Raw genomic sequence first — 24,900 nt, forward strand, 5'->3', positions numbered from 1 at the left:
ATGATGGAGGCGGTGGTGATTGTTGGTAAACTGATGATGATTATGATGGTGGTGGTGACAACTAATAAAGAAAAGTTGGAAGGCGATTCGGTCTCTAGTGGACGTCGTTCGAACGTTGTCGCTCCAGCTTGGTTCTCACAATCGATTACACTGTTCGTAACCCCATTCTCACTGACAACTCGTCTGAAAAGACCTGTTTTATCGACTTCAACTAGACGTTGAATCCGTTGAGTTGCCTTCCAACTTTTTTCGAGCCTCTAAGAACACCAGGTGCTTCTTTCCTTTTCTTTTGCATTCAGCTTTTATTGAATGACGCGCACGGCGGCTGGGACTCCAACTCGCGACCTTGTGCTTAGTTAGCAGCAGCGCACTAGAGCGAAATTCTCACTACAGAAGCCTCGCGACGAGTATTGCACTACTGTTTTTCGCCACACGATAGGATCGATGCGTTCCCATAACGCGCGAACTTGACAACGCCACGGACAGACAGCGCAGCTACCACAGCTATCAAAAGCTATAGCTCGCGACGGCAAGCATATCTTGCTAAGGGTCTCAGTGTTTTCTTTGAATCCAGTGTTACGTAAATAAAAACGCGTGCTACTGGCGGCTAAGACCGACTTAGCAATCTCCCGAGCCGACTGTACTTCTTCTTGGGTCGGTCTCCCCCTCCGCGGCCATCGTTATCGCACTGCCGATAAAGCGAATTGGCGATATCGCCACGTTTCGCCACCTAATCGTCCTTTTTCAGACGCCGACGGCGCATCGTGCAACCAGTTCCCCTCCGGCTGCCGGAGGGTCAAGCAGCTCTCTTTCTTTTTTTCGTTCACGATGCACGTCCACCGGTCCGTCGCTTTGGTCCTGTGCGGCCTGTCCTGTACGCTCGTCCTGGGCTCGGCCTCTGGCCTGGACGGCGACACAACTCCCAGGAGCGACGCATCAAAGGATTCAGCCTACACGTCTACCACAGGACAGGACCTTACAGGCGGGGCCGCGCGCGACAGGGACGGTGTTTCAAACGACACCAACGTCGTGGTTTTCACGCCCCCGGGCCGCATCGACGTGCAGGAAGAAGAAGACGTCGTCGTGCGGGTGTCCTTCACGACACCCGGCAGTCGCACGATATCGGTGACCAGCGCCGACAGCGGCGTCGCCACGGTGGACGTTTCGCAGGTGTACCTGCAGGCCGGGGTCAACGATACCGGCTTCAACCTCACCGTCCGCGGAGTCTTCGTAAGCTACACCAAGATCTTTTTCAAGGTGAGCGCGGCAACGAATGGGCGTTGCGTTACGAGATCTCGCGTTGTCAAGGGAAGTGCCACGCAAAGTTGCGCGGAACAAAAGCAAAACGGGCTTTGTTTAAAGAAAATGAAACTAAAAAAAAGAAGCATATCGAGTACCGCGTCGTGATTTCCGGCGGTAACAATATGCCCACGAAATCACAGACAAGAAAGACGCCGATCGTATACATACTCTTGAGTGCGACCGCAATGACAGTAACCGACGCGAACAGAAACTGCAGTGCAGAACACGTATTATGATGGACCGTTATATATATACGGGCCCGTCCCGCGCAGAACTAAGTCCTGAGTTCGACTACCAGCCGTGATGGTCTCGTTCCGAAGTGGACGGCAATCAATATTGTTCTTGTAATTAGATTTAGTGGCACGTTAAAGAACATCCAGATGGTCGAAATGATTCCGGAGCCCTCCACCCCGGCGTCCCGTAATATCCCCTGTGTTGCTTTCGTACGCTAAACCCCATAATTTAATTCTTCTGCGTTCAGCCGCTGTTCGACACGCACCCGAATGCAGCGACCCGTGCTCGTAAGTAATCGCGTGCCCGGTAATCGTATCACTGAAGTGTGTCTTCACGTTGTGAATACGGTACGCCCGCATTTCACCTGGCATACACAAATCCCCGCCGTTACGGATTCGAGCGCCCTGCGGCAGTTTCGCTTCAAATGGTTCGCCGTGTGTTCGTGTCGTCGCAAGCACGAATCTTACGGGGCATTTCTTGTATAAAACGACGGGGTGACACTAAGGAAAAAAAATCCGCCAGATCTCATCTTACGTTGAGTTTCTACGTTAACGGGATTGGCATTAAAGCAATGCGGCGATGTGCCACAGCGGAAACGTGTCGCTCATGAGGCGCGTGCTCCAGCCGGGCTCCTCCCTCGCACTTCCCTCTGGACACGCTGCGCCACCTAGGGACGCCGCCGTAACGTCCCCACGGGGTGAGCACATGTATATATATTGTAAGGTTTGCTACAGCGCAACACAAGACATGGACAAAAGGAAGGTATAAAACGACGACGCCTTATGCCTTCCTTCATACCTTCCTTTTGTCCGTGTCTTGTGTTGCGCTGTAACGAACCTTACAACGAAACCTAACCAACTGGCCCAACTTGCCGTCTTGATGCATAAATATATATCCAAACAAGATTGCCTGAACGTCTATGACGGGGGTTAGTTCCGCCCAGCACCGCATAAACGTTGAAGGATTTTTGATACAAGCTGGAATGAAGAATTTCACTCAAGAGCGGCACATAGCCAGTGTACGCATACCCAAATGACCCAAGTTGGCGTCAGGGAGGTTAACTGAAGAGCGGCACAACCAGTGGCACATATCGAATTTGTACATATACCTAGTGCCGAACTTGTCTGTTCGGGCACATATACTTAGTGCCGCATATGTATCCGGCGGCACAAGTTGTCTACACATATTCACAAATATGTCCGGCCAGGAAACGATGACAAACCTAGGGGAAAAGGAAAAGTGCGGTTCAAAATTGTATTGATCTTATCCACTATGAAAACAGAACAAGCCCATTGCGCAGAGTCCGTGTGGTAGCGAAGCTTCCATAGAAGCCCATACGTTCAAAACATGGCGGTTTTTCGGGGGTTCACGGGGCTTAGTGCCGTCCGTGTGACGAGGGCACACTTCCGGCCGAATGAAAAAAAAAAAAATATAGTGATGTCATATCCGTTAAATAGAAAGTGACGTCTTTTTGGTGTTCAAAGGCTGGAAATTTGTTCTGGTGGCCTGTCTTTAGAGCAGTATCGTTTCAAACGCCCCGCAATTCGAGTCGATGCGTGGTCCGAGATTTTAGCGGCAAACCGATGCAGCGAAACGCCAGTCGCAGCGGGATCGCTATCGGACCCATGCATCCAAGAACATCGTTTCCTTGCAAGTCGAAGAAAGCTGGGGGACGTTGAGTGCTCTGGTCGTGTTGTCAAACTTCACACCCGTTGGTCAGCGTAGCCACACAGCTAACAAATAGCCGGCGGTCTTAACTCACAGCTTTTACTGAGCACGTTCACCTACGATTAAATACACTTCGCAGACACAACGCCTAGAGCATGCAAAAAAAGTGCCCGTGTCCCGCGCATGGCGCCACGTTAAAGATCCCCCGGTGGTCGAAATTAATCCGGAGTCCCCCCAACTACGGCTTGCCTCATAATGAAATCGTGGGTTTGGCACGTAAGACCCCAGAATTCAATTTGATCCAAACTCCGTCTTTTATTACACATATGTGACACGTTTTCTTACTGCAGCTTAGGCGCCGCAACGTACACGCCTATATAACTTTTGTGCGTGGCCAAACTGTGGCGAAATAAGGTAGTATTTCACTAGAAAGAGACAATAGAGGAGCACGTAAAGAACAGGACTTGCCATATCCTGTCCCAGAGACTCGATTACAGGTTTGCGTTTGTTCGTGTCGATACGCTCTCGCGCATCTCCGCAATTTTACGCAATATATTTTTCTTAACTGCCACCTACGATACCCGATAATTTCTCTTCTTTTTCTGTCGCTATGGAAGTTCATATCCGTCTCGTTTGTTTCACAATGGCCAACAGCGATAGACGAAGGCGGCTTCGACGATTTCGTAAAATACGCTTGGACTTGGCGTATACCGGATTGTAATTAATTGCACCGCCCTTAATCGAGACGGACCAGTGCTCCCGATGGGATTCTTGCTTTCTCGGAACGCTTGGTGACTTGCGAAGGCGTCGCGTGCGTAAGTTACCCAGTTACCTCGCGAAAGCACCCAGCCAACTCGGCAAGCTCGTGAAATAATCGAGGCTGACATAAGTAACCTTGGTGATAGGCGCGCCAGTGCGCCTGACGTCAGCGCCTTCTCCTGCTGTACCCCGTACTGTCTACTGTTGCGCTCTAAAGTTTTCAACGTACACCTTCCGTTCCACTCGAAAAACATGAATTTGATTATGTCGCTAGGTTTTGAGGCAGTTGTAAGCAGGTTCTTGAAAAAAAGATAACCGTTGATTAGTGATGTCTCTCGCTCTCCTTTGCGTCGTCTTTTTTCCCCCCCAATGTACTTCTTTTTCTTTGATACTGTCAACCCTGTTGCTGGGGTAATTACAGGATAGGGTGAGGCGTCGAAAATAGATGGTAGATAATATTCATACACAAAGCATTATACTCTATGTAACACAAATTCACTGACGCTATCGGTAATCAACAGCAGAAAAACAAGGAACAAAGAAGAGTGATTGTACAAAGAACAAGTGCTTGTGCCAAAATTTAGTATACATAATCACACGCGCACGCACACACACATCTAGCGCATATTCGAAATCTGCAGACCTTTGATTGCTCACAACTACGTTAGGCAAACTGTTCCACATTTCAGTTGTGTCAGAAAAAAAAAAAGAGAAACGAAAAGCATCAGTGCATGTTAAATAAGGTTGGATAGATCTGATATTGTTTTGACGATCGCATCTTCTTCCTGGTGATATATATTCAGTTTTTCACATAAATAAAGTAAGTTGAAAGTCGGCGCTCGTTTACTCTGCCTGCCTCTGATTGCCTTAAGTCTGTGCGCGTCGTGAGCAACGAAAGCTACGGCCATTAAAAAATAAATAAATAAATAAATAAAACAAATAAAAACGAATCGTTTTCTCTGCCTCTTTCGCCCGTTTTCTTGGATGTAGGTTTGGCCGATTAATTTTTTAATTCGATTAACGATTATACATTCATCACTTTACCTTTGATAGATTAATCGCATTTGATGCCGGGTTTTTTAGTCTATTAATCGATAAAACGGAATTATTGTCGGACACCTCAAGAAGGCTGAAACAGTTATCTACTTTTTTTAGGACCCTATTTTAATATTTTAGAGGTGGACCCAAGTTAGATATACACGCGTATAAGGTTTGATAAAGAATAATCTTTAATTTCGTAAACACTAAATAGAGTTGGCACTAGTGGCTTTTCAAAAGATGAACAATATATGTTATAAAATGACACTTAGAGTAGAATTAAACAAGCTACATGGCACTAGTCAATTCCTGTACTGTACTGTTAAAAAAAATAAGGAAATGAGCAAAAGTGAAAGGTGGAGTCGGGCTAAAATATGCAAGAAATTGAAATATGCACAGAGGAAGTGAAATTTACTGACTTAGCATTGCGAACCACATGCTCTTTTCTACAGAGGGAGGGAAAGTCAAATGGCTGGGACGTTTGTGCGATACCGACACATTCTTTGGATAGCCGCACAGCCAGCATGATAGAATAGACGCTCATAAGCTACAGATTTGCTGGAATCGACACGAACTCCATCGCTATGTCATTTACGTACATGCTCCAAACCGGTGCGCATGCTTTCTGGGAGTGACACAATCAACGACTCCGTTGCTGTAGTATGCCTTGAACTGTGAGGGCATTTCAAGCCTTCGGCTTCGGGTGGCTTGGGGAGGGGGGGGGGGGGAAGCGCTGGGCTAGTGCGATTCCATTATAGCACGATTTAAAAATTTTCGCGCCACTACCGTCAAGCTCTAGAAAACGATTAATAGAACATGTCTAATCGATTAAGTCGTTTAAATGAAAAGTGGACATCGATGAAGAATAAACGCTTTGCGGGATACCTTTAATCGTTCATTGATATTGCCAACCCTACTTTATTGGTGGGTGGTTCATGATGGATATTCAATCTCTGCAAAGAAAATCGTTCGTTTCGTTTCGTTCGTTCGTTCACGATAATCGCTTACCTCGACAATGATCATCAATGGTCTCAGCAATTTTTCTTTAACCCTGAGAGCTTTGACAAAAAGTGGGGTACGAATTTTGGGCAGTCAAGTGAGTTAGAGGGGAGTGCGAGTTTCCGCTTTCAGGAGGGCAAGGACTTCCGAAATAGTTTTAAGCTACCGTGGATTCACTGTCGATTCCTTCATGTGACCCTGGGCTTAAATCTTTTGCATAACTAACCTACTTGCACCCTTGCTTTTCGAAGAAAAGAGTACAAATGCATCACTAAGGTAGTAATACTCCCCCTCCCCCCCCCCCCCCCCCCCCCTTATCAAGTGTACTCTGGTGTCGTATGACTGTTTCTGACCTGCTCTGAAGGCCTGCGCTTTTCATTATTTCGAAGATGCATGATGCGGGGTGAAACTAAATGTCCAATGGACAGAACTTCTTGGCACTTGAAGGGAATATTTCCCGACGAAGTCAAGCCTGCCTGTCGAAGCGCTGGTCCGAGCCCGAAACGTCACTTGATCAACCATTGTTGAGCACTTCAAGCTTCCGTCGCCCCGTGAACCCCGCACTGTTTCGACATCTCAGCTAACGCTTCAAACCAGCTACGGCGCCGCAAAAATACACGATTTCCTGTCCCGCCTCTCGCCATTCAAACAATGCGCGGACTGAGGTGTACCGCAAGATAAAAACTCAAGTTTCTCACCAGCTAAGCCACTTCAAGGGAGACACAAGTAAAACTTGCAGCGCGGAAACAAAGGGGTTCGTTGCGTAAGCAGGTGTGTCCGTACCAACATAGCTCAAGGCGATAAAATGAAAGTCAAAGAATAGATAGCGACCACAGACTAAGGGAGCTCGTTAAACGATAACATTCAAAAGAGCTGTTTCGAAAGCGAAAAAAAAATAAAACGCGTGATTCTTGGCTTCGGGCTTGCCGTGGTTCACTTGTACCTGGTCACAAAAGCTTGTTGCCAAGCGCGCAGGCGTAATACGAACTTCACCTTCTCATAAACACGCGAAAGAAAAACCGAGCCTTTCTTTGGCTTACGGTTGAACCCGGATAAAGCGAAGCAATACCTATGTCGAACACGCGATACTTACTGACCGATACTCACGTGAAATGACACCGTCATTAGGAACTGGACGTTGGATGTATCGAATTTGGAGAGCCTACTCACCCGACTCTTGGGGACACACTTTTGCGCAGGGCGTGCTGTGCTGGCACTGTGCAGACAATGAAGGAAGTCAACTGTGACAGGTCTAGGCCGTCTCGCTCATCGAGTATGACTTTGTTAGCGACGCCGAGAAACAGTTCAAGGCACACGCAGAAATGACTGCCTTTACTACGCGTAGTTTTCTTTTCGGGAAATGGATTCCTGTCTTGCTTCTCTCTCGCACTGGACATAACCAGTCCGTGTATAACTAACCCATCGTAAGAGTTCGCGTAAGGTCGTTATAAGCGAATTCGAGCGCTTCAAATCCCCCGATCGATCGAAATATCTTGAGCGCATAAGCCCGCTCGTATTATCCGGTTTGCAAGTTACTCGAACACTGCAACGGAGAGTGAACAAAGAAAAGCCTCCGCCTGGAGGGCAACGTTTCGACAAGGGGACAAGTTAAACAACACACGTCATCACAAATGGTTTGTCAGAGAACATTGCTGGCGTACGCTGTGCTCAGGGGGTCTCGTAAGAATTGAAATCAAAGAATAGAACAGAAATTGGCCGAGTTCAGGATGTTCTTTGACGATCAATTCGACAGTATCTTACTCCGCAAAACATTTAGGACGTTTATTGCTCACATAACTCGGTACTTCGATCGTTCAGCTGAGCGCGCGCACGTAAACTCACCAAGCGCCGAAAAAAAAAAAAAAAGAGATGAACAGAGACGGTCAGCGCCTGTTTAACTCTACAATGTCCCTCTATCTGTTTAACTCTACAATGTCCAAAGGACCAGCCCTTTGTGGGCGCTGAGTTCAACAATGAATCATGTTCCCAACTCGCCCGACATTCAGTTCTATTGTAGCCTCGCTACTGCGATAGTAATATTCCGGAACGACCAGATCGGGACACAGTTTTCTGGCCAGCTTAAAAAAGAGTTTGAGCGTAGTAGTACCACAAGGAAAACAAGGACAAAAAGAATGCTGCTTCGAGTGTCTGCATTATGCTTTTTGTTCTACTTGCATTAAGTACCCGAAGTCCGTGATGGCAGAGACTTGTTCGTGCGGGCTCATTATACATGAGGTGGTAGCGCGACGAGTGGCCTTTCACCGCGGCTGTTTGTCAAGCGAAGGTGTTCCCTAGTTTGTTCTTTTCCTCCTCTCAGTGGCTGAAATTTATTTATGTCGGAACTTGCGACTCGTCTTGCGAAAGTAAGCTTGGGAAATGTTTTTACCTGCTCCCTTCGACGAAACTTCCTCCCGTCCGTATTTCCGCAGAGACGATTTGCCGGATCAAGTTATTTTCGTGTGCCGCCATGTTTTATTTCTCGCCGAGTATTCTATATTTATTTTAGTCGACGTCGCAGCAGATGAGGAGCCGGCGCCTATACAAGGCGTCAACGTCTACTTGCACAAATAAAAAAACAACAACAACAAAAACGTCGCGTATGCAGCTGGTGGGTGGACGGGTGTTTTTATCAAGCAAACTCTTGTTAGAGAAACAGCCCCAGCTGCTTCGGACGAGAGGCGGTGTTTCGCACTGATTGTCGTTGATTTTTTGGTTGACTGGGGAGGATGTTTAAAAAGTTGGCAACAAATGTGTCGCTGGTGCTTTTCCACAACGTTGTAGTCGAGGCGAGGGGTAGTGAATGTTCTCATGGCAGGAGTCATACTGGCAGCGCCGATGACGCTAGAGGCGTACCGAGATATTTTCTCGACTTTTCACATTTTCGCGTTTAATGAATGTCATGGGCCTCGGAACCCTAAGATAAAATAAGCGTAAGGAAGGCCTTGCGTAATTTAATGTATTAGCTCTTCAACGAAACCAGTTTTCGCATTCCTTATCCCAAGAAGTGTATGTGTCGTGACGTCACGATCAAGAAGGTGGTCACGTGGGTGCTGAATATCTCGTCGTTTTCGCAGTCGATCCGGCTTGCGCGGTAATCTGTTTCTCTTCACACCGTGGCCCGATGGAGCGGCAGTATAGACCACCGAGCCAGCTGGAGCCAGTGCACAATGTTCCGCTGAGTCTGCTCCCAGGCGACCACATTCGGCGTCGTCATAAATTTGAAGCACACATATCACGGGAAACAAAACCAAAACTGTTTCCAAGGGAAGTCGTTATAGTAAATATATTGGGGCGCTCTGGAAGCTTGCTAGTAATTCTTCTATTGTTTCGGCGCACACATATCTTGGGAAACGAAATTGTTTCCAAGAAAAGTCATTATAGTAAATCTTATGGCGCTCTGGAGGCTTGCTGCTAATTCTTCTATTGTTTCGATATGCTGTATCGTCATTTAACAAAAGAAGGGGGGGGGGATAGAAACGAGAAGTCGAAAGTGTCGTATCAGTAATCAATTGATGACATGCGACTCGCGAGTTTCAAGGTTTAACTGACACGAGAGATGCATAAATGCCTCATTGCTACATACCGTATAAGGGTGCTGGTTGAAAACTTGTGTTTGCACTTTTTTCCACTATGCACCCGCATCTGAATGACCTGGCGCGCGAATGTAGTGGGCATTATTTTATGGCCAATTTCACAAGAAAACGCGTATTTTCCGCCATTGCTTCGGAGAAGAACGTTCGACGCTTACGTGAGAGTTTCAAGAAATAAGGAAAGGCCAAACGAAACTGATGCCTTGATAATCGTTTTTTTTTCAGGGAAGAAAAATTACTCGAGTCAAATACTAACGTGTTATTACAGCAATCTGTAGCTGAAAGCCTCGATAGCCTTCTTTAATGATCATCAGTATATTAACGCTCAGTATGATTTCTGAAGTTTGAATTTGTTCGTGTATTTTTCGCTGCTTATATTGTATTACTGAACTGACTCGATCGACCGACCGACTTGTATTTAATTGCAGAAGCTTGCTGTAGAACGGACCATTTTCGTTTTTATATATTGAATGCTTAACCACGTTCGCGCGAGGCGGATTATTGCCGGAGAGTTCTCATGTTGCAATAGGATAGAAAGCTGGGCGAGTTGGTACGGTAACATGATCATGAATTGTAGCACGAAGTGACACAGACTAGAAGCACACAGGACGAGCGCTAACTCTCAACAAACTTTTTATTGAAAGTGTCAACATATATATGGGTGATTGCAAATACCGCAGCATGTGAACATGACAAGGTTCTAAAGACATCAGCTAACCATATCAGGAGGTAGGGAAGCCAAAAAGCAAACAACAAACAGACATTACTTGAGATTAACACGCGTGCTGAGAAGATAATGAAATTCGCATTCTAACAGACAATGATGCGTGGCTAACGGAAGTCTCTCCAAATATTTTAATGTGAAATGCCTCGAGTTATCGCTCGACCTGTCTGCTTCTAGTCTCTGTCTGTGTCACTTCGCGCTACAATGCAAGATCAAGTTTTCATATTACCTAGCATTATCATCATTTTATAATTAAAGCATTTCTTGTTTCTGGAGAATTTCGTTCAGATAAATAAAATCGAGACAGACTTTTTTGTTGTCCACCGACCGCAAGTTACCATGGGTGGCCCAGGCTATGTTGGTGCCCCGGCATTTTGCTCCTATTACGTCTTGCTAAAAGTAAGGAAGTCGACAAGCGATGCCTATAGACGAGAAGCGACGAACTCGTGGCGTGAAACAGTAACAGTAACTTTATCCAAATAGCCAAAACTGGTATGCGACATCTGGATCCTTAGCCATAGGCTAGAAACTGTGAAGCATGCAATGCGGTCCTGTTATGGGGGCTGCTTGCGTCATAACAGGAGAGAGGTTTCGTTCGAGGCCACGGCGGCCGCATTTCGATGGGGGCGAAATGCGAAAACACCCGTGTACTTAGATTTAGGTGCACGTTAAAGAACCCCAAGGTTTTCGAAATTTCCGGAGTCCTCCACTAGGGCGTGTCTCATAATCAGAAAGTGGTTTTGGCAGGTAAAACCCCATAATTTAATTTAATTAATTTAGGTTTCGTTCGTAGTTCTTCTGAGGTGGGCTCGTGGCTTAGCGCTGAATTCGAAAAATTGCGGCGATCGCAGGACGTCCCAGATTAAGCAAGCGTACGTCACCGAAAACGATGTGACACGCTGGAGGGCTTCGACATCGAAGGACGTCGCGCCCGCTCCTACGCAGAAATTGGTAATTGTTCACGAAATTATATTCTCGAGGAGGCATGCACAGCTAAGTAGCAGTTCAGCGCGACTTGGTATTTCTGGTGTCACTGTGCTACTGAGAGTTCGGTCTTTTTACTTGTCTGTCGTGTCGTCCTTGAAACGTATATCAGTGTGTTCCAGCGGCTGAAGCAAAACTATTGCACGGGTGCCTTTTTAAAGATTTGTTCATTTATCTATATGAAAATTAATAAAGATATAATAAAAATGATTTGGTTTAAAATTTATTTTAAGGCGTTCTTTTCCTTTCCTTTTTTTTAGAACTCGCAGCGGTCGGTCCATGCTCGACGCCCTCTTGGCGTTCGCTGGGGCGGGCGGCCTCGTACACTCTAAGCATGTGACCACGGCCAAGTTTCAGTGGCCCAGTTTTATTCCTTCCCCTTGACCGCTTCTACAAAACAGGCTAAGAAACCATCGCTATATCAGTAAACATTTATCCATTCCCCCCCCCGTTTTAAAAGACGTTGCTCACTAACTCACAATCGCAACGGACGTATCGCCCCTTCATTAGTAACGGGGTCTACGTCACTCCAAATTCACGTCCGCTGGTCAACACAAGGTTGCTCGTTCGGTTCCCGGAAGCGGTGGACGCTATGCAATGGTGCAGCAGTTCAAGAAGGCTCACGCTTACTCCGATTTGCGTGCAGGTAAAGAAAAAAAAAGAAAACGTCGTGCGGGCCTAAATTTATGCGCAGCCAGTCGACTACAACGTCTCCCGTAGCCAAGAGTGGAGACTCGGGAGGTTAAACCCACGTTCTGTACGTCATGCTCCACCATATCGACGCTCTGCAGACTCTACAGTCACTGGAGGAGAGTTCGTACGCAAGGCTGCTCTGACGGCGCAAGACTGTTTCCTTTTCACGATTGTCGATGGCCCTCACCCACGAAATCCCCCCTCCCCCCCCATACTCGTCTATTTGAGCCGTCCGCGAGGTAGTTAATCCACCCGCCAAATGTTACACGAGCAGTGAGATCTGCACCGATGTATAGTCACGCCCCAAGAAACATTGGAGGCCTGAGAAAGATAGCCGCTATCGGCGATGCGAAAGCACGCACCTCAACAAAAGGGGGCGTCGGGCGCCCAGCCAGTTCGCTCGCAGATTGAAGACAAGCGTCGCAGTCTCGCAACGCGATGACATGTCCAAGAAGCAGCGCGTCCTATGTTGTCGTTATCGAGAAACCGATATCGACACGAGGGGCGACCAACGAACTCCCAAGTCGAGAGCAGGTGTAGCTGCCATTTCTGTGGCAGCCTTCCAGTTGTCACCAATTGTGAGCGCGTCAGAGATAAAGCTCAGGAAGTAGCTTTAGGGCCTGTACGTAAGGTGCCTTATGCGACGTTCTTCTTTTTCTTTTTTTGCTATACGGGTTCACTCAAATGCGAAGTGCCTAATACGATTGCGAGGATCATTCACGATCTTCATTTCTGGTCTTCTTTGCCTGGACTTTCTGGAAAGACAAATATTAATGTGCAAACCAGATACCTGTAACATGACAGATGCGTGAGGTGCTGCGAAAACCTAAGTTGATAAAGGTCCTGGAAGTTACTGTAATAATGGGTGCCATATTTTGCTGTATGCTGTGTCTTTAATGTTGCGGATACGGACTTGTGTTCGAAATGAGCTGTCTGAACCTTGTGTGTTGTCACGTTTTTTTACTGACGCGAATAAACGAGGTGACGGCACCAGTAGACGGTCCCGACCAGTTCTTGGAACATGCAGAAAAAGTAAAGATGTGAGTCACGTTTTACCTATAGCTGTCGGGCGCATAGCACGTGGAAAGCGAGAGAGAAAAAGAAAGTGGAAAGGCAGGTATCGTAACTGGAAAATAGGCTTCTACTTTGCTACTCTACACTAGGACTCTTAACTCTTGTAAATATTTTCGATTTATGAAAAGCAGTAACGAAGTATAGCCACGGTGTTGTCTACGAAAATCTATCCACAGCTTGCCATTTTATGGCAGAACTGGGCGACGCCCTTTGGTTCCCGCGTGCCTCCGCAACAAAAAGAAAAATAAAAAAAAACAGAAATTGCGTCGCCCGAGCTTCTGTCTTCAAGGGGGCGAATCCGGCCGCTTATTGTACGTTCCAAGTACAGCGAGATAACGTCACGCAGTGGCGAGCGAAAAAAGAACTGAGAACGAACCCGACCTTGCCGTTACCTCGCCGAGGAGGAAGAAACTCTATCAGAGTACACGCGGCCTGAGATCGGTAGCGCGCCCATGGCGCAGGTCACGGAGAAGGCACTCGCCGACCTGCGTATCTTTGGAGTGCTTGCAAGCGTGACTCGAGGACAGTTTTATCTTACGCAACATACGCGCAGTTCAAAACAAAGCGCCAGTACGCATAGTTTCCCAAGGATATCCAGCGAGAGATGAAGGTGTCTTGGCCCTCCCGATCTGGCAAGTTGCACTCGAGGATACAACTAAACTTGGAGAGAGAGAGGGGAGAGAGAGAGAGTGTGTAGCTGCAGCAAACCGTGAGTACCTGTTAACTGACGTGTCGACCTATTCCAGGATCGCTGCCATAAAGCATGTACAGTGAACTATCACTTGAGTGAACTTCAAGGGACCGAAGGAAATAGTTCACTTAACTGAAAGTTCACTAAACTGAATATTCACTAGACCAACATAAGACATGGCATACAGAGTCAAAAGTTTGAAGTGCAATTCATGGAGCAAAAGACATGGCATCCATAGTGTTAGAAATGTGTGAAATGGAATTTGTACATAACCCGTACAAGGTTTATAACAGTTATAATGCTGCCTTTCTCACTTAGAAAAAAAATATGTAATCTTCTTCTGCACTTGTACCTTTAAAGCACAGGAAGTAACAAAGCTGTCCAAAGAGTCAATGTATTTGTACACTTCTTCTGGCACAGCTTGCTGTGAGAAACAAAGTGTCTCAAATTTCCAATGTACTCTACAACCTCAGCTAGAGTTATAGGGCTTGAAACTGGCTCGGCAGTTGCCTCTTCTTCGCCTTCTTCGGCTCTTCTTCGAAAGAAAGAGACGACGACCATGCCACGACTACCCGGTCGGAAAAAAACGCACACCATGTGGTTTGTGGTGTGACAGATCGCCGCTTTGCTCTGGCGGCGTTGTTAGCGCCAGCGATGTTACTTTGTTTACGGCCTCCGAGGTTACATGCTTGCTAGTTTTGTGCGGGCAATCTCGGAAGCCGTGCCTCGTTGCCGTTCGTTTTCCGCGCCGCCGCTTTGCCCCAGAGGCGCTGTAGCGCCAGCAACGTTATATTTCCGCTGGAGCGGCGGTTTGATGAGGGCGGGCATCGGTTCTGATCGTAAAAATAAGCCTTGGTCCTCTGAGCGAGTTCGTTAAACTGAAATATTGACTGTTCCGAAATTCGTTTAAGTGAAACACTATTGCATAGAATCTATAAGAAAACTGCCGGGGATTTTTAAGAAGTTCGTTATTCTGAAATATTCGATAAACCGACGTTCGTACAACTGAGAGTTTATTGTAGTTCAAAAAAAAAAAAAAAAGCGAAAGAGAAAGCAATGCTACAGACACCTACGTACCATGCTGGAACACTCATTGTGCTCTGCAGTAAGAGTTCGCTGGAACTCGCATGCTGAAATCGGCAGGCCGGTGATATCGGGGGCAAGTGCCTGTCGGTATGAGCTTACTCTTGCGTGTATTGTGTCTAAAGCGCGCGTCCGCGTATTGGACAACGTACATTGCACCATAAACAATCACCAGCCACCTACCTTTCCCTGCATTTCCCACTCCCCCTCTCTCCAGCGAGGAGTAGCAGGCTAGACACACGCTCTCCAGGCCCGATCTTTCTTTCTTCCTCTTCCCCGAACTCTCCTCTTCCCTGAAGTTTTGTGTCCAGGCAGGCCGGTCACACGCGGCACTTGTGCCAGGGTAGTACAAAAGTTGTGTATGAGACCTCTTCCCCACATAATGCCGGGATTTGGAGCGAGAGAAGTATCGCCTACTCGAGGACCAGAACGCCAAAACAGTGGTAGTAGTCCCTCGCGGCAATCTTTAATACGTACATTGTCATTTGCGACACAAATTACGACAGGAGATCCGGCGACTTCTTGTGAAAGGACATGTAAACCGGAGTTGAATATTCCTGCCTCACGTTATTTCTTTCTAATCATTTAGCGAATATATCGAGTAACGTCTCTGCAACTGTCCTCGCTTCGACGAAAAACGCCGGACTCTCCAGTGTGGCTTCAGCTGATGCTGGGCAAATGGTGTTTTACCAAAGCTGAGGTCCTGAGATTCACACCTTGGACGCCCTGAAAGTCACAAGAGCACTTGTTTGCTACCTGAGCAGTGAACGCAAAAAATTTCAGTGCGCTACTTATTATTGACTTATTATCAACAGTATGAGAGCCCCACTTGTTAGTGAAGGTTTAGTAATGTGGTATTTAGTAGGAAGAGGGAAGTAACCTCCTGCACGAAATAATTATGATAGATAAGCTCATGATAGCAAGGCATAGCAAGGCATATCACAGCATCAGAGTAAAAAAATCAGAGATACGAAGTAAACGAGAATAATTTACTACTGGCGTTGTTCCAAGGGCACTCCGAGAAAACGAAAACGGACAAGTAAACTGTCCCGTTAGTCTGCCCGCGTCCGCGATGCGTTTTGTCTAGTGCACATCGCTAATGAAAACTCTTGCCTAGTTTGTCTTCCTTCACTTAACCTATTGTTCCCCTTTCCACGTATATGGTGGGCAACTGAACGTTTAGTCACTCTTTCCTCTCTCCCTTCAAATTACTTTTTTTTTACCTGCTCTGGGTGCCTACGCAGACGTGCCTGCTGGAGGACGACGTAGAGACGAACTGCACGGAGAGCAGCTACCTGGTCGCCGTTCTTCGCAACCCGACGGTGCTTCAGCAGTCCTTCCCGTACCTGATCGCGATCATCGTGTCCATCAACTACGTCAGCATGGGCTGCCAGATAGACCTGAAGCTCATCGTCGACACGCTCAAGAAGCCGCTGCCTCCGTTCCTGGGTTGCGCCTGCCAGTTCCTCTTCATGCCCCTGGTGAGAACTATATGGTTACGTGTGTACAGTGTGGCCTCCTTGCGTGAACTAGAGGAACTAAGTCCGGTTCGTTTAACTTGTAGTACTTGTTGAACGGCGCACTAGTACTCGAGCCCGGGAGAAAGATTATTTTGTTCTCGTGCGAGGCTACGATTATTGTTTGATATGAAAACTCGCATACAATGCACAGAGAAAGAAATAGGGAAGGAGCAGGCTGGCAACTACCACCGAGAGGGGGACAAAGCCTACCTTTACTTTAAGGCAGTAGTGGATAGAAAAGGAAGAGAAGAAGCAAAGAAAGAAACAGCAAGATGGCAGGCCACAAAGACGAAAATGTAGCAAGGCCCACAGTGATTAAGTAGGAAAAGAACATACACGCAGGAACAAAAAGAAAAAAGCGCGCAGGTCGCATTCATTACAAAAGAAGGCAATAACACTGAATAGTATGAATAAAAAGAGATGGTCAGCTGATAATCAGTAAGAACAACGTCTCGCAGTTTAATCATTGAATTAAGAGAACGGCTATTGCCCCCTTGTTTTCCCTGGCTTAATTGTTGACTTGATATGGTCGCAACTAACAAGAGTCCATCTTCTCCGTTCCCCTTATCACTCTTATAGCGGGGCGATTGCCTCAATTTTGGCAGCCTTGTTTCACGAGGTAGCAAATAGGGCGATTGCCAGTTGAGTGCTTCGAAGTTAATTCTCTACTTGACGTCTGCGGTTGTAAAGATTCCCCGCGTCCGCCGCATTCGGCGTGGGTTACGCTGGCTAACACTCCATGGACTAGTTCTGGTAGGAGCAGACGTCGCTGTAGCTCTGTGGTAGGGCATCGCACGCCTAATGCAGAAGCTGTGGGTTTGGCTCCCACCGGCGACAAGCTGTCTTTTCGTCCAATTTTGCTTTATTCTTCCTTAGTATTCCTATGCACGTATCAATTAAAAGAAGTTAATTTCGTCTGTACCTTCCTTGCTTTCATTGTGTGCTGGTCTCTTAGGATTGTCGATGACGAAAACGTGAGCCTCGCGGTTCACCTTATTCTTCTTCGAATAAGTGTATACGAGTGGCATATTAAATGTTCGGGGCAAAGAGAGTTCGGGAGGTTGTTTTGCTGGCGATAAGAGTACTCGATTTGGTGCGTCGCGCGTGTTCGGGAGATTGCGCAAGCGAGTGGTAATGATATGCGCACTGCACGCTCGCGCACTGTGATGCTGAAGTGTTGATATGAAAGATACGCAGGCGCCGACTGCTCTTATCTCACCAAAGTAGTGCGTTGCTTCATCGATTTAAACGAAGGGTGTCGCGTCAAGATTGTGCCTTATCAGTCTATCTAACTCGTGTACTAGGTGTTTATTTACTCCTCGACGTCTTGGTAGCTTCGGTGCCAGTGGATGCAATGAATACAATAGAGAGGCAAGTAGGTGAATTCCTATGCTTCCGCCACATCCGCAATTTCTTATCGTGACTTCACCATAGCACTCATCTCTCTCGCCATGCTTGAGGCGCCAGTCCAGGGAAGAGATGTTCGTATTCCGCGTAAGTCTGGTCTGAGATCGATGTGTGCCACCTAGCAGCGATCGCTGTTATCGTGTACAATCTCTTAGTACGCGGAATCCAAGGGACAGGAAATGTGAGGCCCCGTTGAATATGGTCAGGGATGTTATAAACCGTTTTCGGCGAGGCAAGTTCTCCAAGCTAGATTATCGCTAATGTTAAAATTGGGCGCAAGTTGACTACACTGTAGGCACGCACCCAGCTGCAAGCTCTGCGATCGATAAATTCATTGCGTTTGTTTTCATATCTGTCGATCGGTGGAGTGAACAACAGATCGAGAAGTTTGTAGGATATCAAACAAGTGTCTAAATTTAGGCGGTGTGTCCTTTGTGCGATTGAGCCACGGAGGTTATCCACTACCTACACCATCGGGTTGTTCAAGCTTTGATGTTTGTCAGGATTTCCTTCTTTTCTTTCATAAAATGCATATGAATTTAATCAGAACTTAGACCTGTGTTCTCGTATACGGAGTTTACTGAAATAAATATATTGATAACTGGCTATAAGCGGAATCGTGGTGTTTTACTCCTTCTGACTGAGAGTGAGATATAATTCTTGCAGACCTGCAACATGTAGGAGATCCGCATCTTCGCGTCTTCACCTCATCAAGGAACTCTCTTCACCTGAAGACGTCAAGCAAAGAAAGGTCGGCGTCCCACATTTAAATTGCACTGTGAGCAGGCAGTAAATTACGGACTTAATGTCGACTGGAAGATTTGTCAGTTGGCAACTATTTCTCCACTGATCTGTCCTCCAGGCCGAGGCTGGCGACGTCAGTGGGCCTGTCGCCACCGGCCAGGTTCACTTCCGGGTTGCGCAGTAGCCAAACAAAGGAAAGGCCTTGAGAGCTCAAACACGAGTGGTGTGCGGTAGCGATGTAAAAAAAAAATACGGGAGAGTAGATTCGTGCTCTTTCAAAACTCCTGATGGTGCTGCCGCAGAGCGGGAAAGGAAGCTGCAGTTATCGGCTGGAAAGTACGGGATGAGCGTGTCCTGAATTTCTTTAAGTTTCCTGCAGTCTTTAAAAACATAAGCTGCAGACTTCTTGCTAAAAGAAAAAAAAAAGAAAAAAAATCTTGAAATAATTAAGAGAATCGATTCTGGAAAACGTTTTTTTAATGCGTCTAGCCGTTTTATCCCAGCCACGGTATATACGCCGTACGACGCCAGATTGATTGCCTTTCTCGTCCAACCGTGCTCGCAGGAATTGCTCTAGCAGAGGGGGTGCCACCTTTGTCGCTAGGGCAGATGGGCACAATGCTGATGTGTCCGTAAAATCCGAGAGCACACGTGAACACGCGTCAGTTCCACGTGTTTATTTATGTGCATTTGTTTGACAGCGATGAAAATATGGCGCACATGCGGTGACCACAGCGGGCCCTCGATGGCGCAGCTTGTGATATATGCAGTCAAACGCGAGCTACACGAAAGCCTTCTTTCGTAAACCTGTTCGCGTGATATTATCGGCAACGTTCAGTGCTTCGTACGTCTGCATCGGCTCGCGGACTTGAATGATTTGTTAAGTGGGTGTCAAGCCTCCCAATTCACTACGAAAGGACTTCAGTGAACCTCAAGCAGCTTGTGAGCAATCTAATCTGAGACGTTCTTAGGAGCTAAACATTTGTTTCTCCCTGTCGAGTGCTCTTTCGAGTGAACACATACTGTCTCGAGTAACCCTTCTTCAAACATCTTGAGGCTTTTGTTTCTCGTCAGAAGCGTGAGGTTCCTCTTGAGCTGAGGGTTACATTTTATTATTTTTTTTGTCGTTGTGAAACGACAACGAAACACACACTGCCGCGAGAAACCCTTGTTCGAACATCTTGAGGCTTTTGTTTCTTGTCAGAAGTGTGAGCTTCCTCTTGAGCTGCTGAGAGTTATATCTTTTTTGTTGTTGTCGTTGCGAAACATATCTTGAGTCTTCACCGTGGCGAAAGTCGACTAGGTTGCGCGCGCGTAGAGAATGCAAAGCTATAGATATGGCAGTCGTCGCGCAGACAGACCGGAGCGCATGCAGAACATCTTATTTCTTACGCAACCGACAAGGTGCACAAACATACACATACCAGCGTACATCTTTGAGCAAAGACTGAGACAATGCGCGTTCTGCGAACGCTTACGGCCGTCTCGCTCCCGCGCAAGAGCTACTGCTCGCCGGCCCGCACTGGTGCGGACCTGCACTTGTGCCGCACGTACGTCAGACGTGCTTGAACGCTCGCAGTGAGCACACCAGCACAGATGCCACCGAAACAGACTTGTTTGCCAAGCGTGCACTAAGGCGGCCGCCTCAGCCATTGACGTCTGCTTCTGTGGGAGTGTCCTCCGGGCCGCTACGTGATTTCGAGGCCTTGCTCTAAAGAAACTGAATTGGTAAAAAAAAATGGCTGTGGCTTAGCTAAGGTTAAGCCCAGGATGCGAAGCATACTAGCCTTTATTTTAGTTGTTTAACCACTGTTTAGCCTGGTTAACTGCTGTTGCTTGGCTATATTTGGTTCGGCTAGACGAAGAAACAACTCATGCGTTACTCTGCTTCGCCTTCAAGAGTGGAACGCGACAGCATTCCCGTCGACCCGCCAAGGGGTGTAAGACAATGGGCTACGGCGCAGCGACTACGCGCCCCGCATTGGACGCGGTGAGCGTCGAGCAACGCAGCGTTCGGCGCGGCAACGAAGCTAGTTTCTAAGGCAACACCGCATTCACTAGAGGCGCTTTTGTACCGCTTTGAAGCATCGTACTCGTGGCTCAGTGGTAGCGTCTCCGTCTCACACTCCGGAGACCCTGGTTCGATTCCCACCCAGCCCATCTTGCAAGAGTTGAGCCAAAGCCACCTAGAAACAAGCGCAGCTGCTTATGTACCGCCGCGACGCCGCGAGCGACGGCGCGAGTTGGAGCCCCGTTTCTCCTCTGTCGTGACGTCACGGTGTCACGTGGTCAGCCTTGAAGGCGACGCCGCGAGCGACGGCGCGAGTTGGAGCCCCGTTTCTCCTCTGTCGTGACGTCACGGTGTCACGTGGTACTGAAGGCGACACCGCCGCGCCTGAGGAGCTGGGTTGAGCTCTAGTAATTATGCTTCGCATAAAACAAAAACGGTGTAGTCACTATTTTGTTCTAACTTAAAAACTATGTTATGGGGCTTCACATCTCGGAACTACGCAATGGCTTACGAGGAGCGCTGGAGTTATTGGCTACGAATAAAAGGGTGAGCATTCGCAAGCATACTCCGTATTTTGGCAAAACTAATTCACTTACTTTCTTAAAGCGAAACCTTTACTGGCTGCGAACTTGCGATTTCGCCGTGGCGGTGCTCCGAGTAGGCACATGACGTCACAACGCGCGCCTCGCCGCGGATATTTCTGTCTCTTTCGCTCCCTAGTCACTACTGCGCATGCGCCGCTAGTAGCACCGAGCCACAGGTGTTCCGCCGCTGTGCAGCGCCGCGCCTTTCCGCAGCCGCCGTATGGTATGACGTCACACCGCGTTCCTCGTCGTTGCGTTCGCCTCCGCTCGCTTCGCCAGCTGCGTCGCATATGCCTGATAACATGTCGGAGGGTTGAAAAGGAGAGCTCGCGTGCGCCGCAACGACAGTTGAGGTGGCAGTATGGACGGCGACAATTCTGATAAGCAGGAGGAGGCCTGGAATCGACATCGGAACGAGATGAAGAGGAAACGAATCACACAGGAAACAGACGAACAGCGCGCCGAACGACAGGCTAAACGCCGCAACATAGCTAGACAACCAGACTAACCTGGACTTGCAATCAAGATAACCAAGGCTAACCATGCTATACCTTAGTTTTCGCTACGTTTATCCTGGCATCGCCGAGCTATGCCACTGCCAATTTTTTTGCCATTCACCATTATTGATTGGAAATGTTTAGACTGCGCTGGCTGTGTTTATACTGCATTTATACTGCCGTGTTTTTACCTGCAACTGTTACGACCATACGCCAGCGTTCTGGCATTTTGACACCATCGAAATGCGGCCGCCAGGAAATTAAACCTGCCCGACTTCTCGATGGGTTGATAGATTTTTAGGTGGTTTTGGGTAGGATTCTCTTCTCACCGAGCAACAACGGTGCCATCTGATGGACTGCTGGAAGCTCGTGGACAAAGCCGACGAGTCTGCATAAAGAGCAGTCGTCTTTCAGTAGCTGCACAGCCACGTGACTATGTGTAACGTAGAGACACTGCATTGCGTTCGTCGAAAGCAGGTTTCGTCCTAAAGAAGCAGGCCCCCTGTGAGTACTTTCGGACATAGTTTTTCTGCAAAAGCAGCTATAATTACTAGAGCGAACTCTCGTGCTGCAACCGTTCAGTTACCATTGGAATTGTAGTACACGGGCTTGCTTAATCTCAGTGCTTGCTGTTTCAAACACTCTTGTGACGTCATTTATTACGCTTCATCTTTCGAAACTACTAGGCACTCAGTTTTCCAGACAGGGCTAGGCAAATAGTCCGTATTCACGCGCGTATTCATTGCGAATAATCGCACTTATGTTGCAATAATTTGTTCGGAGTGATCACTATGCACAGTCGCAAAGCCATTCGAAACCAGAAGGATGAATGTCAGGCGAATCCACGTATAATCCATCATTTCAGTTCTGGCTGAACCACCTTACCCACAGATCCCGAGGACACTATATTGCCGGAGTTTCCTTCAGAACTTTTTAAAAGAAACTCTGTGCTTTCGCCAATACCCAGCAGCTTGTAGCCGCAGCCATGCGCTGTCCGCAGGGCGCGTCTGCATGAGAGAGAGAGAGAGAGATAGAGAGAGAGAGAGAGACAGTAAACACATTTATCCCATCCAGATATCTGACTCGCATATGAAATGTGGGTAGGATGTCGGGGGCCCTCATTCCAAGGCCTCGCTTGTAGCGTTCTCCAGCGCGTCGCTGAAGCAGACCGCAAAGTACCGTTTGATCCTAATGTGAAGAGACCGTGGCCAGGCACTTGGCAGTTGGCTTAGACCTGAGGGATGTGGATGAGATTGGGGTGGTGTCATGTGGGGAAGCAGTCCCATGAAATGTCAGCGGTATTGGTGTAGTTTAAGCTGTGGCGGTACAGTGGTGGGTCTTCTCGACGTTGTTGACTAGTACATATAGTCGAGGAACGGAAGCCTTAGCCTGGAGCAAACGCTTCGACTCGATGAATGCGCTATTAAGACTTCCTGCGAAGATTAGTCTTCCGCTGGCCCTGTCGCATTGGCAAGCAGGACATCCAAGACGTACGTGACGGGTTCTCGGATCATACGCGAGGTGGCACGAGCACCTGCAGCAGACTCTAGGCCCTATACATTTCACGACGCTTAAGTAATCTGCGGCACTGTCGATTCCTCTGTTGTTAGTTCCACACATTCTGAACAGTTTTATTTCAGGGGACAGTTTGCCAAAGTGCGAATGGTTGAAGCTTGGGCCGGTCGCTGCATGCGTACATGTAGTGAGTGGTAAAACTGAATAGACTGACAGGACACAAAAAAGAGTGCCAGATCACTCTGTTGATCCTTTGCTTGCCCTGTCGTGCGCTGTTCCCTCATATCTAGCATGGCATGCCCGATGGTCATGGTCAGCTAAAGCGACATTTAGCCAAGTGACTTGTCGCCCTTTTACACATACGGTTGTGAGTGGTCCAACTGTATACTCATCGAGATGTTGATCGCGCGGCTGATTTTTCACGTACATACAATGCTAGACGTGACTAGGTGGGGCCGAATTAGAAAGCCACCGGATGACACCGGATGTGCTGTTACTTCAACCGTGACTTTGTAAGTCCGGGCAATGCGGTGAGCAAATATGTTGATGTGAGACATTTATTCGTGGGTTATCTTTTTCTAAGGTATATTTTCCCCCGCATTTGTCATAGCAGTGGGTCCTGAGCACGTCAACTGCAGCTGTCGATCGCGCTCGAGAATCGTTATGGGCATATCGATAGCAGAGTTTCAGCAAAACATAACTCAAGCGAGCTTGAAAATGGCTTTGAAGCAGTGCTCGATCTTCCCGGAGTTGGATCGCGTATCGCACTAGCGCAGCGGTGCCAGCGTAAAAGCGCAATGGACAAGACAGGTAGGCACAACAAGCGCTGTCTATAGTGTGCATCCATGTTGTTTTCTGTGCTTCTGCGGTGACTCGACCATGCATTCTAAAAAAAAGCATCGCTTGCTTTTGTTCACTTGACTCAAGCACGCTAGAAACCGCCAGTGACAACATAAGTTCAGATTACAGGAACACTCGCTTGGCACCGGTGCCTGCAACATGCACAACACGCAGTGTTTCATTGTTTCGAGCGAACTGTTCCCTTCCGGGGCGATTGTCGTTTGTTTGGAGCACAAACATGGACTGTGGCGCAGCCTTTTGGCCGTGTACAGATTCCGTGTACGCATCAGTGGGCTGTGCGGTGTGCCGACATCCTTTTGTGAGATAAAACGTGAATGTTTGCTCGTGTGGCCTTGTTGGTTGGCGTATTGCATGCGAATCTTTCTCTGTTACGTATAGAGAAGTGTCATCTTACTTGCGACCACGTTTCTAGGTCTCGCCAACAGTGGTAGCGCTGGCTAACACTCCTAGGGTTAGTTCTAGTAGTAAGAACATAAATACCCCAGAAAGTGAATGAGAAAACGGCACCGCACTAGCTCGCTTGGTAAGAGCATTGCACGAGTAATGCGAAGACGTGGGATCATACCGCACCTGTCGCAAGCTGTTTTTTCATCCACTTTCTTTCCATCAATGTATCATTTCTTTAATTCAGTTAGTAAGTACAAGTAATTTCCCCTATGCAGCCCTTGGTGTCTTAGTTTGTTGGCTTCTTATATATATATATACACATGGAACATCACAGCAACGCCGATGATGTCGGCGACAATCTGCCTGAAGTGTCCTTATAATTGCTATCACAATAAAAGGGCAAGAGTATGCATTGTACAATTGTCTATTACAGCAGCACTTTCATTCCAAAGAAAAGTAGTAATATACCATACAGGGGATTACCAACTTCCTAACACACGTGCAGTAAAAAAAAAAAAAAGAAAAAAACACTTCA

At 47.5% G+C, this 24,900-nt stretch overlaps 1 protein-coding gene across 1 annotated transcript in view; it reads left to right on the plus strand.

Annotated features, from left to right (window-relative positions):
* Positions 1–751: 751 nt before the first annotated feature.
* The window catches only part of LOC126518057 (sodium/bile acid cotransporter 5-like), a 33,738-nt gene continuing 9,589 nt past the window's right edge, over positions 752–24,900 (plus strand). Inside the window, exons 1-2 of the mRNA XM_050167915.3 lie at positions 752–1,257; positions 16,084–16,320. Coding sequence (XP_050023872.2) covers positions 829–1,257; positions 16,084–16,320 — 666 coding nt within the window. The 5' untranslated portion in view covers positions 752–828. The remainder of the gene's footprint in view (positions 1,258–16,083; positions 16,321–24,900) is intronic.

Source organism: Dermacentor andersoni, chromosome 11, assembly GCF_023375885.2.
Source record: "Dermacentor andersoni chromosome 11, qqDerAnde1_hic_scaffold, whole genome shotgun sequence".
NCBI lineage: Eukaryota > Metazoa > Arthropoda > Arachnida > Ixodida > Ixodidae > Dermacentor > Dermacentor andersoni.